Source organism: Anabrus simplex, chromosome 1 (genome assembly GCF_040414725.1).
Source record: "Anabrus simplex isolate iqAnaSimp1 chromosome 1, ASM4041472v1, whole genome shotgun sequence".
Classification (NCBI taxonomy): Eukaryota; Metazoa; Arthropoda; class Insecta; order Orthoptera; family Tettigoniidae; genus Anabrus; species Anabrus simplex.
Window position 1 is genome coordinate 792,214,378 of NC_090265.1, and position 17,177 is coordinate 792,231,554.

Consider the following 17,177-nt stretch of genomic DNA (forward strand, 5'->3'; position numbering starts at 1 on the left):
TCAATCATCTAGAAACTCGGAAGCACACTCAAAATTTAAGAGAACGATAGCCAACCAAACATTTCACACGAAAATAATTTAAATAACACAAGAGAACAGGCACGAACTCGAATAAAAATATGACTCAAATAGTTTACAATTTACAAAATGGAAACTCTTAAAATTCCACAGAAAACAAACAATGGTACACACGAAGCATCCAGCTTCCCAAAACCGAAGCCAACATCTCACTACAAGAGACAGTAGGCAAGGCCCCCACGAAATTAGCGTACCTGAGATGAGATAAAAATACGACACGCAATAATGAAAGAAAGAAAGAAAGAAAACACGGACGCGAATAATCTGAGGAGGGCAAAAGTATCTTAGGGAATAATTGGAAGAAATTTCAGCTTCGAGCAACCACAATATTACAATATAATTATAATTTAAGATTACCTCCAACCAAAATTAAATAGGGAATATAAAGGCCGGTTATTAAATATTAATTTTAGGAGGCCCTGGAAGATGGTTATGCCCGGACGAGACCGGAAATAAACCATCCCATTAAGCAATTAAACAAAGATCCATCACGAAAACAATACAAGCACATAACGTCTTTCAAAACACTGATAACAGTGCAATAGATATCACAAATATGAACAAAGAAAAGTAGAAGGAAATGCACCAACAAAATAATAATAATAAAAATATTAGGAAACAGAAAACAGTATCATAACGATAATCACAATTAAATGAGGAGATGGAATAATTGGCCTTTCGCCCGTGCATCTACCGCGTTCCAGAATTACCCCATGATAATAATTTGAATATAGAACTTTACCAAAATCACATTAAGTTACATTTGAATATTTAGCAAATACAATTTATATCATTAAAATGTCCGACGAAGAAGTAATTCCAGCTTAATTTAATAAATAAACGGTGGTCGACATGTCCATAAACTGTGGGCCTAATTTCAAATTACCGGTACTAGGTTGGCAGATACGATTCAAATGGTGTTGCCGAAATACTTCACAAAATTAATGTCACACAGATACTTCTTTTCCAAATAATACGGCAGTAGAACAGTTTTGAAACCACTAAGTAGATACTGTATTTACATCCTTGGGTATCCAATTTAATATAATTGCATAGCTTACGTTGTTAAGCCATCTTGCAAAAAGGCACACTCACTCAGATATTCGTATTCCGTTAAAATAAAAGAACAGTAGGTAGGAAATACATTAAAACTCAAAGTACATTACAACTAGGGCAAATGCCCTGGTGACACGGCTATCAGCCAGGAGTATTGCACTCCATTCTACCAAAACTCAATTGCGTCTTATACGCTACACTTCTCCAGAAGCGTTCATCTTGGCGAGCTGCTGGTAACAGACTGGCGTTCAGTGCAGTCAAGCCGCGCATTGCTCAGTTGAACATCGACACTGCGCACGCTCAAGTCAAAAAATTTGCTTATTGAGCCAATCAGAATTTCGAAGCAACCGACGTAACAATGGCAAGAAGATGCATTTTAAATCGCCACAGTTTCAGGCATATAATTTAACGGCAATGCAACCAATAGCCGATATTTGTAGATAAAGTCCCCACACACAAATATACATGTCCAACAAATGAGGGTATCGTAAATTATTGTCTCAGATGTCAAGCCATTTCAAACTGTGGTCCAACAACATGTAACATTGCCTGTCTTCGAATAGTATCAAAGGCACTCAGAGGGAACTTAGGTTGTAGAGAATGGCCACTTCTATTTTTGCCATCTGTACATCATTATTCAGCATCAACATCCATATCAGTTACAACATCTCTCCCCAATGAAACAATATGATCGTAGAACCACAAACGGATGGATGGAATGTATTTAATGCTATATCTTTAACATACTTAATCTTATTTAGATTTTGTTTTAACATACTATGGTGTAAAATACAGGATATGTGCAATAAGGAAAGAATAGCTCTTTTTTTTTTTTTTTCTCTTACATGAAGGAGGCAGTGATTTTGAGATTAAGTCAGAATGGATAAGTATTTTCTTTTAATATTCATAAAAAAATTCATGAAATGAAGTTAGAGCTCAGCCGGAAAGTTGTGGCACTTTCACACGGGCTTAGTTTTGGTCGGCGGAATGGGTTCGTGTCTCACAGTCTGAGAGGTATCAGTTTAGTCCGTAGCAACCTGTCCAAGCTAGTAACTTCACTCTTCTTCTTCCCTGATGGCATAACTCTCTGCACATTTTGGCACCACGACATTCTGGATCAGCTCTACATTATTGGGAGTTGAGTTCTTAAATGTTTACTAACATACAGCAAAGGAGATTAATATAACTACTAATCTAAACATTTTACATTAACACAAAGTTGTAAATTTTCAGATTGCCCCAGCAAGCTGTACAACAGCGACAAAGATTAGTTGAAACTTCAGCTCAGCAACTCTATCCGGCTTTTGATTCTCTCAATCAGTTAGGAGCTGTACCATGGATCGTGAACAAACCTGTAAGTATTACCAGTTATAAGTAGGGGGAACATTTGATGCAATGATAATTTGTGCCAGCCCAGCGGTGTAGGGGTAGCGTGCCTGCCTCTTACCCAGAGGTCCCGGGTTCAATTCCCGCCATGTCAGGACTTTTTAACCTGGATCTGAAGGCTGGTTTGAGGTCCACTCAGCCTACATGATAACAAGTCATGAGCTGTCTGATGGTGAGATGGCGGCCCCAGTCTAGGAAGCCAAGAATAACGGCCGAGAGAATTCATTGTGTTGACCAAATTACACCTCATAATCTGCAGGCCTTTAGGCTGAGCATCGGTCACTTGGTAGGCCATGATCTTTCAGGGCTGTTATGCCAAGGGGTTCGGTTCCGTTAGTGATAGTTTGTGTCATGGAGGAGGAGTGATATATATTAGAAATGCTTTGCAACCAAACCACGTTTGATGGATTTGCTTATTTTGGAATTATTTTCAGGGTGTGTACCTTTAAAAAATAAAAGGTTCTGACTTTTAGTTTTCTTCAACAAACATTAAACAAAAATTAAACGATCTTTCAAAGTCTTACATATCATTGTATAACTAATATATATAATCCTGTTGCTTAATCTGGCACCTGAATGAAAAAGCGAATACAAATATCATTTCCCAATTTCCAGCTTCCTGGGTCGGGTTGCGAATCAAGGACCTCCATCACTACCTGTCTCTCCACCATTCTTCTCCTTTTTTAAGTACATCTTCTGGTTTTCCTCCTCTCTTCTCTATGCACTCCCACACTGAATCTGTACACCTCTTTTGGGGTCTTCTCCGTGGTCTCTTTCCTGTTAACTCTCTGAAAAAGCTTTCTTTGGCACTCTCTTTTCTCCCATTCCCATCATATGCCCATACCACTTAAGCTTTGTTGTTTCTATCCTGTCTTGAAGTTTCAAGATTCCTGTCCTTTTCCTTATCTCTTCATTTCTAATTCTATCCTTTCTGGTCTTGATCTCGATACCTTTTAGATTTTTCATTTCCGCTGCCTGTACTCTACTCTCCTCTCGTTTTGTTGTAGTCCACGATCCAGCTGCATAGGTTAGTATGGGTTCATAATAGGTTGAATATAATACTTTCTTACATTTCTTCGGGACATCTTGGTTCCACAAAATACCCCTTACACTCTGGTGGAAGCTGTTTGCTTGTTGTATTTTTTTCCCAATTTCCTTGGTTATCTTTCCATCTTCTGTGATCACACTTCCCAAGTACCTAAAACTTTTAACCACTTCCAGAATTTTACCATTCAGTTTTATCTTTCCTCTTCCTTCCCCTTGTCACTGTTGTTTCATTTTTCTCTGTGTTTACTTTCATCCCAAATTTTTCTCTCTCTTGATTCCATACATCCACTTGTTTTTGCACTTCTGTTTCATCCTCACTCCATATCACTATATCATCTGCAGACAACATGGCTTTTGTTGCCTGTCTTCCCAATCTCTGTTTAATGTTCTTGTGAAAGTCATCCATGACTATGATGAATAGTATGGGGGATAGTACACTTCCCTGTCGGAGACCAGTTTCAACTTCAAACCATTTTGTTTTTCCTATACTAGTCTTCACACTACTGACACCATTTTTGTACATAGCTTTTATCATTTGCACTTCAACTCTGTTAACTTGTTTTTTCCTTAATGTGTCCCATACCAACTGTCTGGGCACACTGTCATAAGCTTTCTCACTGTCAATAAATGTCATCACTATGTCTTTTCCAAACTCCCATCTTTTCTCCATCATATGTCTTAATGTAAAGATCAGGTCAAACGTTGATCTGTCTCTCCCAGAACCATACTGTTCTTCTTCCATTTCTCCTTCTAGCTTCCTCCTTGGTCTTCCTTCCAATACTCTCTCAAATATCTTAGCTACATGGGCAATAGGGTGATCCCTCTGTAGTTATTATATTCCTTTTTGTCACCTTTTTAAAATATCAGGATAATTAAACCCTTTCCCCACTCTTCTGGGATCTCTTTCTTCCTCCAGATTATTCTAAATAATCTATACAGCCACTGTAGCCCTATTGGTCCTACTGCTTTTATCATTTCCGTAGTTACCTCATCCACTATTGCTATTTTAGCGCTCTTCAGCTTTTGTATGGCTTCCTCTATTTCTAACATAGATATCTCTTCTCCTCCTCCTCCTTCTTCTTCTTCTTCTTCTTCTTCTTCTTCTTCTTCTTCTTTCCCCATTGTTTCTTCTTGCTCCTTCTCATCTACCACTTCACTTTATTTAGTATTTAGCAATTCTGAGATGTAAACTCTCCCAACTCTTCCGTTTCTCTTCTTGTACTATTTTCTTACATACCTTTTTGGCTTCTTTATATTTCTGCCAATTCTCTGTTCTATTGCTGCCTGTCCACTTCCTCCAAGCAATTTGTTTCTCTTTAACTGCTTCCTTTTTACCCTGCTGTTCCACCAAGGAGTCTCCATTTCCTTTTTCCTCCCTGATAGTTTTCCACAGGTGTTTACTGCACACTTTACAAAACCATTTCTGAAACATGCCCATTCCTCTTCCACACTGTTCATATCATCTTTGGGAATTTCTTCAGATTCTCTTGAAACTTTTCCCCTATTTCTTTCTCTTTTAACTTTCATCCCTTTATTTTTCTTTCCCTTTTTTCTATTAGCTTCGTTATTTTATAAAGACTTAATTTGGCTACCACCACTTTATGGTCTCCTTCGAAATTTGCTCTTGGCATTGCTGTCACATCTTCCTGTTGTCTACGTTTCTCCTTCTCCACCAGAATAAGATCAATCATTGTCTTTGTCTTTCTATCTCCTCAACCATATCTAGTTATTTTTGTGAGTTCTTTTCCCTAAACCACGTATTGCCAACAATTAATCCATTCCTTCTACAAAAGTCTATTACCAAATCTCCTTCTTCATCTTGTTTTCCATAACTGTAGGGGCCAAGTATTTCTCCTTTTCCCTGTCTGTCTGTTCCAACATGTGTTCATGTCTCCCATTATTATAACCTCTTTGTCTTCAATACAACTTTCCAGTTCTTCTAGAAACTCTTCTAAACATTCATCTGCATTCCCTAATTGGGGTGCATAAACCTGTATAAAATCCTTGATTACACTCTCAAGTCTGAGTCTAACTATCCTGTCACTGATTTGGTCAATTTTATCCACATATTGCACTAGGTCTTCTCTCAGTATAACACCAATACCATTTGTTGCCATCTTTCCTCCACTCCAATATAATCTATACCCTTTCTTCAATTCTTTTTGACCTTTCCCCTTCCATTTTGCTTCACTCATTCCCATCATTTCTATGTCTTTCTTCTCCGTATACTCTATCAGTTCTTCTACCTTGCCATTCAAAGTCATGACATTGGTGATACCGATTCTTGTGATGTCTGGTAGCCCACTTCTCACAGTTCCCCCAGAGCACCGGAAACTGCGCGTCACTTCAGGGTGACACCCTAACATTTTCCGAGGCCTCGATTCACTCGCTCTCATTTTTTAGGCTGTTTGTATGATGATTAAGAGATATAAATTTCATTGTAAATAGTTCATATTGAACTGTGATTACCATTAAAATTAAAAGTACAGTAGTTCCACCTTTTCAATATAAATTCAAGTTGAAGAATCTATCTACTACCTTTGATGACATACAGCTGTTAGAACTTCATAGCGAGTGATAGACAACTCTAAAGATTCTTTGGTTTCCATAAGTTATGCAGTACGTCCAACACATCGCAGCACCAAGGTGTCAGAACTTCGTAATGAAATAATTACAAGTCTCAAGATTCTTCGATTTCCAAATTGATCATCTTGAGTTCTTCCTACAATGACAGCTAAATACATTAATTTATGCATTTTATGCATTATCTGAAACTTTTATCACAATTGTCACTATTTCTTCTTCATCTTTTTAGTCTCAAATCCACTATGTTTTTGCAACTTTTTTACTTCAATGAACTATTTGATACATTGTGTAACTCGTGCCTTTGGCTAATGATGACCCTGATAATGGGTCGAAACTAGTATCTAATAAATGTTTCTTCTCTTAAGTAACCCACTTTATTTGAATTTGTATTGAAAAGGTAGAACTATTGTACTTTTAATTTTAATCGTTTGTACGATGGGTTCGCCACTCCCAAAGGCATTTTATTACCTTCTGGCAGGTTCAAATTAGGCCGCCCTTAACATGGAGTCAGACGCCTTTTGTAGCCACCTCTCTGGAGTAGAGATGCTATGGGTTTGCCTCTTCCGCCATCTCCACCGTACCAAAGTCCATCTTCTCCGCTTTAGATGCTGTTGAGGTCTTCACCCATAACTCAGGGCAAGGGCCATCCATATTTATGACCCTTGGAGAGAGGGTGTCCCAGTATTTTAAAGCCCCCAGGAATTGGGCTACCTGTTGGTCCGCAGTTTGTATTGGGTATTTCAACCAGCCCTACCTACTGTAGAGACCCCCTATCCGCCACCTGGGGATGCGCTCTGTAGGGGTCAGGTTCCCCTGGTTACTTATTGGAAGTTAACCCCACCCATAAAGGCTGAGGTTATTTGTTTTTAAAATTATTTTTAGGAGAAGCTGTGATATTATCCTAGTAATACTCATATGCAATTATTGGTCATCTTTAGGATGACAATGTTTCGGTATCTTCATAAGACAGGTTGTTTTTAAATAGCTTGTTTTCTAACAACAATAAATTTAATGAAAGCTACTTCTTTCACTATTATAAAACACTTCCACAAATTCTGATCAGCATGATTTGAGATTGATCCTTTTGTACAACTCTTCTTTATATTTGCATTTTTATTGCTTTTTTATTTGAACAGATTGCTTTTTTATTTGAACAGACTGGATCTGTATGCATAGTATCTATTGATTTTGGCACTTGGTGTTAGCCTGTATACTGTATTTTATTTTTATTTCTTATCTTATCTTAGTATCCACACTACTTTTAACTTCCTATTTCAGTTTTATCAGCTGGTGTCCTTAAATATCATTCAAGTTATATGGAACGAAGTATACAATTTATTACCTACAACATTTTAGTCTGTGCACTCTCTAACCTTCTTGTAAATAATAGCAAATTTAAATGAAAAAAAAATGAAATCTCATATGGCTTTTAGTGCCGGGATATCCCAGGACGGGTTCGGCTCGCCAGGTGCAGGTCTTTCTATTTGACTCCCGTAGGCGACCTGCTCATCGTGATGATGAAATGATGATGAAGACGACACATACACCCAGCCCCCGTGCCATTGGAATTAACCAATTAATGTTAAAATCCCCAACCCGGCCGGGAATCGAACCCGGGACCCTCTGAACCGAAGGCCAGGACGCTGACCGTTCAGCCAACGAGTCGGACAGCAAATTTAAATAAAAATAGTCAACTATAACCATCTCTTCATCTGCACATTTTTATAGAAAAGTATTCTGTTAGTTCATATAAGATTATCTTCTAGTAACCTATCCCTATTTCTAATCCTAGAAACCAAGTGAAGCATAATATTATTTATGTTGTTGTTTATCACAGGTACTGGATGTTATCCTTCAAGTATTTAACGATGGAGGCTCCCATAGATTGGATATTCCTGAGCCTCCATCAGCCTGTCCTCCTCCAGATGCCATCACTCCACAGATGACAAAGTTTGAGAAATTCCAGGTTCATCGTCAACGAGCAGCAATCCGTCGTCGTAAAGCAGAGATGTACAGTCTTTGGTGTGATGCCTTGTACAGGTTATCCCTGGCCAACCATGTGAGTTAAAAGTTCATTTCAAAGTGTATATATTTTTAATATTGAGGGTGTAAGGGATGTCTATAAAAACTGCACAGCTCAATAGTGTGCAGAAAAAAGATAAAATGCAATTAATATTTTATTATCTTCGGTTGTAATAGAAGCACCTTAAAGAGCAGATAAAAAGAAATTAACCAAAATAATTCTTTTAAAAAGGTGATTTAAAGGCTAACTTAGTGTAACATAGGAAGGCATATTATGCTTGTGCTGTCAAAAATAGCTATGTAACAATAGTGTCAAGGAAATAATAACCCATAGCACATAAATTCATAGTGAAAATCCTTTGATACATCTTATCGATTAAAAAGAAGGAAAGTAATTTCCAGCAGAATTGACTATATATATTATAATTCTAGTTAATAAAACCTACAGTCAATATTTTACACTCCTGATCACCAAGATGTTGATCAATACCTCTAATTAGCCTTATATTGTATTGTCCAACTTGAATGATTATGACATTGCTGTCCGCCAAGGCATAACACTTAGGGTTTGCAAGCCTTTTATATGGATTTCTCACTGCAAAGCTATCAATTCATATCACCCATTGAAACCTTACGTACGAGTAATTACAGGGTGGAACATGCCAAGGCTCTGTGGAAAGTGTACGAGGAATCCAGCACAACATAAAATACAAGCAACTAGAGAAATTAGACCTACTGCTGGAGTATAAGGATGTCTTCTCCATGGACAGCAATGACTTCAACAGGACAAAACTCTTCCAACGTCTGAGTGATGTAGGTGACAGTGCACCAATGAACGCTCCATTTTGAGTTCTGAAACATGAAGTGAACCAGATATTCTAATAAATTAAGGTGCAGCAATTAATAGAACCCTTGGAAAGACCTTGGAGCTATTCAGTAGTGTTGGTAAAGAAGTAAGATGGCTCTGCTTGGTTCTGTGTCGACTGCAGAAGAGTAAATAACGTCACAAAGAAAGACAGCTACCTGCTACCCCAGATTGACAACACTTGGGATACGATATGAGGGTCGATATGGTTCTCCGCACTGGATCTGAAGATGGTTACTGGCAAGTGGAGATTCATCCTCAAGAACAGGAGAGGGCTGTGCTCTTGGTTGAATAGTGTCTCTGTGGTTCACGGTCATGCCATTGAAGTTGTGTAGTGCCCTGCAACTTTCAAGAGGCTGATGGAGGCTGTGGTGAAAGAACTGCACTGAAAGATGTGCTTAATCTATTTGATTATTGTTCTGCGTAACATCTTTGAGAACCGCCTCAAGAACTTGAAGGAGAGTTTAGGAAAACTGAAAGCAGCTCAGCTGAAGTTTAAGCCCAAAAAAATTGTGGTATCTTGGCCATATTGTCTCAGAAGAAGGAGACTGGACTGATCCTGAGAAAAAACAAGCATTGAGGAAATTACCAATATCCAAGGACAAGTCCTGGAAAGAACTGCTGGCCGTTGTGAAGACCATCAAGCACTTATATAAGAACCTGTCTTCTGTATGGCCAAGAATTTCTCATCCAGGTGGCTTCTAAATTTTGCAAATCTGGAAAGACAGTTCGCATAATGGCTGAAGAGAGTGCAGCAGTACAACTGTATGATTGAACACCCCAAGGGTCACCTACATTCCATCGTTGCCACTCTCTCCCCAAAGACTTTGCTCAAAGGACTGCAAGTTGTGCTCCACGAGGGAGGATGAACATGGAAGTCCCCTGCTAAATGACCACGGTGGAGTTTGAGGGGAAACTGGAGTCATCTTGCCTGCATGGAAGCATAGAGCAATGATGAGGATATTGAACAGCTGGCCGACTGGAAGAGTACCCATGTTCTGAGCCTTGGGTGGACATACATCAGCAACCTTAGCACCAATACTAATTCATACTTCTCACAATGGGATTTGCTGGTGATGGGGGCTGGATTACTGAAGTGTCTCTGGAAAAGCAACGTTGAGAAGATGTTCCGGCAGCAGCTGATTGTCCGACGAGGTATGGTGGAAGAAATCCAGAACAAATTTTATGATGGTGTTTTGAGAGGACACTTCGGGATTAAGAAAACTAAGGAGATAGTTCTGGAGATTTTCTTCTGGGTGGGATGCTGAGCAAATATGAAGGCTTCTGCATGAAATGCAATGAGTATGCAACCAGCAATAGACCAGGTGGAGACGTGAAAGTCGAATGAAGACTTACAACATGGGCGCACGCCTCAGGAGAGAGTGGTAATTGATGTGGCTGGACCATTCCTTGCCATTGAGATGGGATATTGCTATGTACTTGCTGTTACTGACTACTTCATGAAGTGGCTGGAGGCGTATGTGCTCCTTAACCAGGTTTCAACTTTTATTTTACTTTGCAAGCATCACAGTCACTTTACACAGCCAGTCCACGTAGTTAGGTGCAAACCCACGTCTGTTGGCTATCACGACGACTGTACACTTGGCTCGATTCCACATAAGACTGATAACTCACACAGTTAATTCATGTGACCGCTCCACACGCTGAACTCTCACCTCACAACTCGTAACTGGCTACTCAACAACACAACAACTGAAGCTGCTTTCATAGAGGATGAGTCAAGAAGTGAGCTCACGACTACAATCCATTACAAAGATTATTCTAGAAGGAGGCACAACACTTCTATACTGATGCTTCAAGCGCCTTTTGACCTTATCATGCAACCACTTGGAGTCAACAACTCTACTGTAATTGTACGTACCTGATTCTCATTCAACAACGTTTGAAGATTTATTTTTCGATATTTTAATTAATCCACACTTCTTTAATATCAAATAATTTGTACAATCCTATTGTATGTCAGATCATTATGACTATGTCTCGTTCTACAAATAACCAACTTGCACTTCGTTAGACAAACACTAGTATTCATTCCATGTACATATAATACTAGGACAAGTTTATTGTTGAATTTTAGTTACATTTAAGCATTGTTTTCTCCACAGACTAGATTTTTATGACTGTTTTATGTTGTATTAAAGCATGTATTACACTTTAATGAGAAACCCAGTTCAGGGCCCTGACTTAGCTTTAGATTAAGTGTGGCTGAAGATGCTTACAAAGCTTAAGCGAAACATGTCCCATTTTAACATCTATGTAATATTTGTATCTTAAACTTAAAGATTGTAAAGTATTGGATTGGTGGTTTTTAATAAATGTATTTGAAACTTTTACATTCTCTACTCCAATACGGCTATCATAATGAGACTCATAACATGGAATATTTCAATGCCGCATTGCACAAAGGACAGGGGTGATTCAGGTGTGAGCACTAAGAAAATGCAACGATCTCTTTAATAACACTGTTGGAACAGTTTAGCTCAAATTATTTTCAAGTGTTTGCAGTAGAGACTCAAAAGAGTGCAGTTTACATAAATTGACTTTATAATTATACATGTTTTTGTACCTGATAGTCTACTAATAGGGAAGAGACCTTCCATATTTTATACAGAATGAAAGGGAGATTCTTGTATTTGCATGGGTGGTTTGTTGTTTCACAATGCAATAAAAACTGGGGTAATTGTTGCCTCGGAAACTTTGAACATAAGAACTGGGAACAGTAATTCGAAGATTAATTTAGCATAAATACCATGTTAATGGGACGATTAGTTGATGAGGGAGATGGCACATACTTTGGCGTGTTTCATCATCCGTTACTTGGTCGCGCGCAGATTATGAGGTGACGCGTACTCAACACAACAAATCCTCTTGGCTGTTATTCTTGGCTTTCTAGATTGTAATCACATAGGCTTAGTGGACCTCGAACCAACACTCAAACCCAGGTAAAAATCCTGACCTGTCAGGAATCAAACCCGGGGCCTCTGAGTAAGAGGCAGGCATGCTACCTCCAGACTGCGGGTCCTGCTGTTATGATGCACAGTTAAAATGATAATCCACAGCCTGTTTCCAGTCGTTTGACCGGGTCAGGAAATGGAATGAATGAAGCCCCCTCCTAGCGGCGAGGATGGGAATTGTGCCGGCTGCCGAGGCCTGTCGCACTCCTCTGGGGCAATGATTAATGAATGATTAATGAAATGAAATGAAATTGGAGAGTGTTGCTGGAATGAAAGATGACAGGGAAAACCGGAGTGCCCGGAGAAAAACCTGCCCCACCTGTGCTTTGTCCAGCACAAATCTCACATGAAGTGACCGGGATTTGAACCACGGAACCCAGAGGTGAGAGGCCGGCGCGCTGCCGCCTGAGCCATGGAGGCTTTATGATGCACAGTAATTGGTAAAATATTTATTGTGAAAATCGTACTCTTAGCACTCGCCAGTCTTTCTGTTTTATGTCATTGAATTTCATATTGGTGATTACCATATTTACTCATGTATTAGACACCCTCGATTATTGGCTTTTTGAAAAGAAGAAAATGAAGGAAAAAAATCTTGCATACAAGACCCTCCCAACTTAATTCATCAGAGAAGAACAACGATTCCGCTTCGAAGCGGGTACAAGTCTTATTGCAGCTCGATGACATCGCACAAATGTGTTAATAGTTTTGTCCATACAACCCACGCAATTAAAACATGCGTCGAAGTCATGCAGTACATCTGTGTTTCATAGTTAAGAAATGTCTGCCTCCGTAGTGTAGGCCTACATTAGCTCTGATGACGTCGCACAAATAAGTGAATAGTTTTGTGTCCGACCTGCGCATTGCAAGCACATCAATCATGCTATGTGTCTGTGTTTTGTAGTTAAGAATGTCCGCCAGCGTAATGGTTAGCACAATTAGCTGCTGTTCTCGGGAGTCTGATTTCGATTCCCAGTACCATACTGCCAGAGATTTACGAATGGCAGGAAGTTTGATATGCGGTAAAATCGGTACATGTAACTCCCTCCACTGGGGGCGTCTAAAAAGAGCTGCACCACCACGGGATGAGGAAACGAGTTTACTTTAGTTGAGAGATATTCACAGTTATTGTTGTTAATATAGCAGGCGAGATCATTAACAAAGTGGTCGTTTAATATCTCATAACTCGGACTGATAAGTTATAGGTATTTTTTGGTGAGAAAGTAGGTTTAAAATGTGATAAAAGCTATCCAATCATAATGGTTGTTTTACTCGCCAACATACCTAACAAGTAATAAAATCATAATAATACAGTAATAATAATAATAATAATAATAATTTTGTCCCCCCTTTTCAAATGCTAATTCGGAGACGCCAAACAAAACATACTAGGGTATGCGTCAATTTAAAAAATGGAGACGACAAACATACAAAATAACATTATTCTTCTTCTTCTTCTTTTATGACCACATAGGATCACTTTAGTCAGTCCGTCGTTCAGGTCTCTTTGAAGGGATTGTTCGGGCTTTGCGGTCCTCCCAGTACTTCTTCAGACGCTCCGATCTTCGTGCCCTTTCCCCAGTTGAAAATGTGCGTGTTGTTGGTTTGTTTTGTGTAAGGGTAAAGCGGAGGTTTGTATTCTTGAGTTTTGTATTCAATTTTATCTTATTTTTGGTGTCTTCTGTTGTAAGGCCTATTTCCTTCAGATCCTCTCTTACTTCTCTGATCCATTTACATCCTGTTGTGGTATTTTTTGAGATGAGATTGTGTTGTACTAGTTGTTTCAGAAGTCTCGAGTCCTGCATCCTCATGATATGTCCAAAGAATCCCAGTCTCCTCTTACGCATAGTATCTGTAATGGGTTCTTGCTCTTTGTACACGACTTTGTTAGGTATTAACCGCCACTGTCCATCTTTCTGATATTTTTTGTTGATACAGGTTCTTCCAATCCTCCTTTCAATTTTCTGAAGTCTGTCAGTCTTTGATTGTTTATTCAGGTAAAAGAGTGTTTTTGCTGCATATGTAGCTTCCGGTTTTATAACTGTGTTGTAGTGTTTTATTTTTGTATTTATTGATAGACATTTCTTTTTGTAGATATCCCATGTTAATTTTTGTGCTTCAGCTAATCTATTTGTTCTTACTTGGATTGAGATTTTTTCATTTAAGTTATGTGTTATTACTTCTCCAAGATATTTAAACTGAGTTACTATTTTGATTTTATTACCATTTATGGTGACTTCTTTTAGCTGTGTTGGTTTTTGGGGCATAATTTCTGTTTTTTCAAATGATATTTTGAGGCCAATTTTATTTGCAATGTTTTGAAGTTCTGATATCTGGGTTTTTGCTTCTTTTATGTCCACTGCTAGTAATGCTAAATCGTCAGCAAAACCCAGGCAATTTGTTTTGATTTTTCGGCCAATCTTTATTTGCTGGTGTGAAAATGGGAAACCATGGGAAACCATGGAAAACTATCTTCAGGGGTGCCGACAATGGGGTTCAAACCTACAATCTCCCAAATGCAAGATGACAGTTTCGTAACTCAAGCAGCGCAGCCTCTTGCTCGGGTCTTCAAATTTTGTATGAAAAAACAAAATACATTGAACATAACACAATGGAGAAAAGTACATAACAACACAACATAGACATAAAAGAGTTGATAAATTCAGATATCTAGGAAAATGGACACAGTCAAATGGACTCGATAACACAACACAAACAGATTGAAAAAGATGGAGATAGCTTATAAACTTACTCAACACCATTAAAACAAATAATCAATATTGTTCCAAGCAAAAATTAAGCACTACACAACTGTAATTAAAACCATACGTATTATATGGATAAGAACGTTTAACATTGAAGAAAACAGGTGAACAGGAGAAAATGGAAAAGACAGTAAGAAAGGAAAATACTTAGGAAAATTTTGTGACCCCAAAAGAATGACGATATTTGGATAAAGAGAAAAAAATTAAGACCTCTACCACAATATAGAGAAATTTACTTATGCAATTAAAAGACTAAGACTAACATTTTATGTCACCTTCACCAAATGAACAGCAACAGGCTAAGATGATTTTTTATTATATCTCCAAATTAAAATACACCACCAGTCGGCTGGAAGAGATATGATGGGGATCTACAAAGACTGAAGATCACAGATATCATAACTGACAGGGTTGACTTTCTGCGACAGACCACATCTGTGGGTTTTTTGCTTTTGCAAATTCAACGTCAACCTTAAATAAGGCCACAGTCACTTCCTTCCCACTCCTAGCCCTTTTCTATCCCATTGTTGCCATAAAACCTATCTGTGTCGGTGTGACATAAAGCAGATTGTTGTAATTGTTGTTGTGAAATTTGAAGACCAGTTTTATTGGTTATGTCATTGTAGAGTTTCCATCATTATTTGTGCTTGTAATTAGTTTTCTGAAATGACTGCTATATCGTCAGCAAAGGCAAGACATTTCATCTTAAAACATCTTTTTCCTTGTCCCAAATGGATGCCTTGAATATTTTTCCATATTTTAATTTCCCATTCCCCTTATGATTTTGTTTAATACCAAATTAAAGAGAATCAGTGAAAGTCCATCGCCTTGTCAAACTCCAGTCTCGATTTTGAAGGGGTCTGATTGTTAATTTAGAAACTTAACTATTGAGGTTATATTTGTTGTTTGTTCAACCAGTTTTCTAGTATTTTTATCTATCGCTAATTCTGCTAATCTTGTGAATCATAAGCCTGTCTGAAGTCAGTGAAAGGGACAACTGTGTTGAGTTTGCATAATGTTCTGATTCTGAGGATTGTTTTCAGATTGAAAATCTGCTCTGGAGAAGATCAACCTTTACATGTTATAAATCTCATTTTCTTGGTCCATATTGAGCTGTCATATAATATTTATTCAAAACAATCTTTGAAGGTGTCCACCTTTTCAATACAATTTATTTTTCTTTACAGATAGAATCTTTACATTAACATAGATTCGGTTGTTGGGACATGTTTCGCCCCCATTTAGGGCATCATCAGCCAGTTTCTTGACTCAAAATCTTCAAATTACAACCAAAATTCTGATTATAATATTTTTTAAATTTTTAAATGATTTAGTTCATGTTATTTTTAAATTTCTTGTTTAACAATACATAAAAGTACCCATTTCACTAGAATAACTACTTGTGTGAAGAAGAATGCACTGAGACAATGTTAATCTTTAAATAAAAGTTCAGAGATACACAAACTGACTATGAATTTAACACTGTTAATCACTTGGGTAGTTATTCAAATTCAGTCTTATTGCCTATTACTGTAATATGATAGTTCTTCCTTGGACACATATTCTTGATGATACACTTTAATGTTTATGTTCAAAAACTTTTTTATTAAGGTGTTCTAACTGCTCCACTTCTGTTAACTATTATTGAGAGAACATGCGTAAAATGGATATCCCTATATATGCTGTCATTTTGAATTTGTAGTTGATTAAATTGACCTATTTGATGCGGCATTCACTGTTTAAAAGGGCTATTTCATAACCGTTTTTATAAATAAAAAGTATATAATTATTTAATATTCAAATAAATAACATTTTTAAAAAATCACCAGCATAAAATATCACTTGTGTTACAACACTAAGTGTACAAATTAAATTGTAGAGTGGTAAATAAGGTTCGATCTTGCTCCAGACATTTCTACAAACTCCAAACTTTGTAAATTAAGTTTTTTAATGGATTACAAATTTGGGTGATGGCAAAAGAATGATAAAATTTAAAAATTAATTCATTGAAAAAAAAAGAAACTTACGCACCTTGATATAAAAAGCAAAAAATAAAAATTACAATCAAAGAAATGTATTAGAATTATGATGGTACCAAAATGCAGAACTTAGACATAAAATATGTGAGTTGAGACTTAAAATCTGTGAATTGCAATTCCATACTTGGGATCCCTTTTATAAATAATGTAATTACTATTCACCTCACTTAAAATTAAATTTACAACTTAAAATTTGGGTAAATATCCTGAGGTATTTAAAATCACTGTGAAGAAATTGGACAACATCAATTCCTTCTTGTTCGGCTGCTCAGAACAGACTGCATGAAGTGCCCTCTGGTGGAGAATGTAGAAACGCAAACAAATTCTGTAAATATCTGCAAGGGACCAGCACATGACA

At 37.7% G+C, this 17,177-nt stretch overlaps 1 protein-coding gene across 1 annotated transcript in view; it reads left to right on the forward strand.

Moving 5' to 3' along the window:
- The window catches only part of PolrMT (mitochondrial RNA polymerase), a 306,750-nt gene that overhangs the window by 165,876 nt on the left and 123,697 nt on the right, over positions 1–17,177 (forward strand). Inside the window, exons 14-15 of the mRNA XM_067136262.2 lie at positions 2,368–2,488; positions 7,991–8,212. Of these exons, the coding sequence (XP_066992363.2) occupies positions 2,368–2,488; positions 7,991–8,212 (343 nt within the window). The remainder of the gene's footprint in view (positions 1–2,367; positions 2,489–7,990; positions 8,213–17,177) is intronic.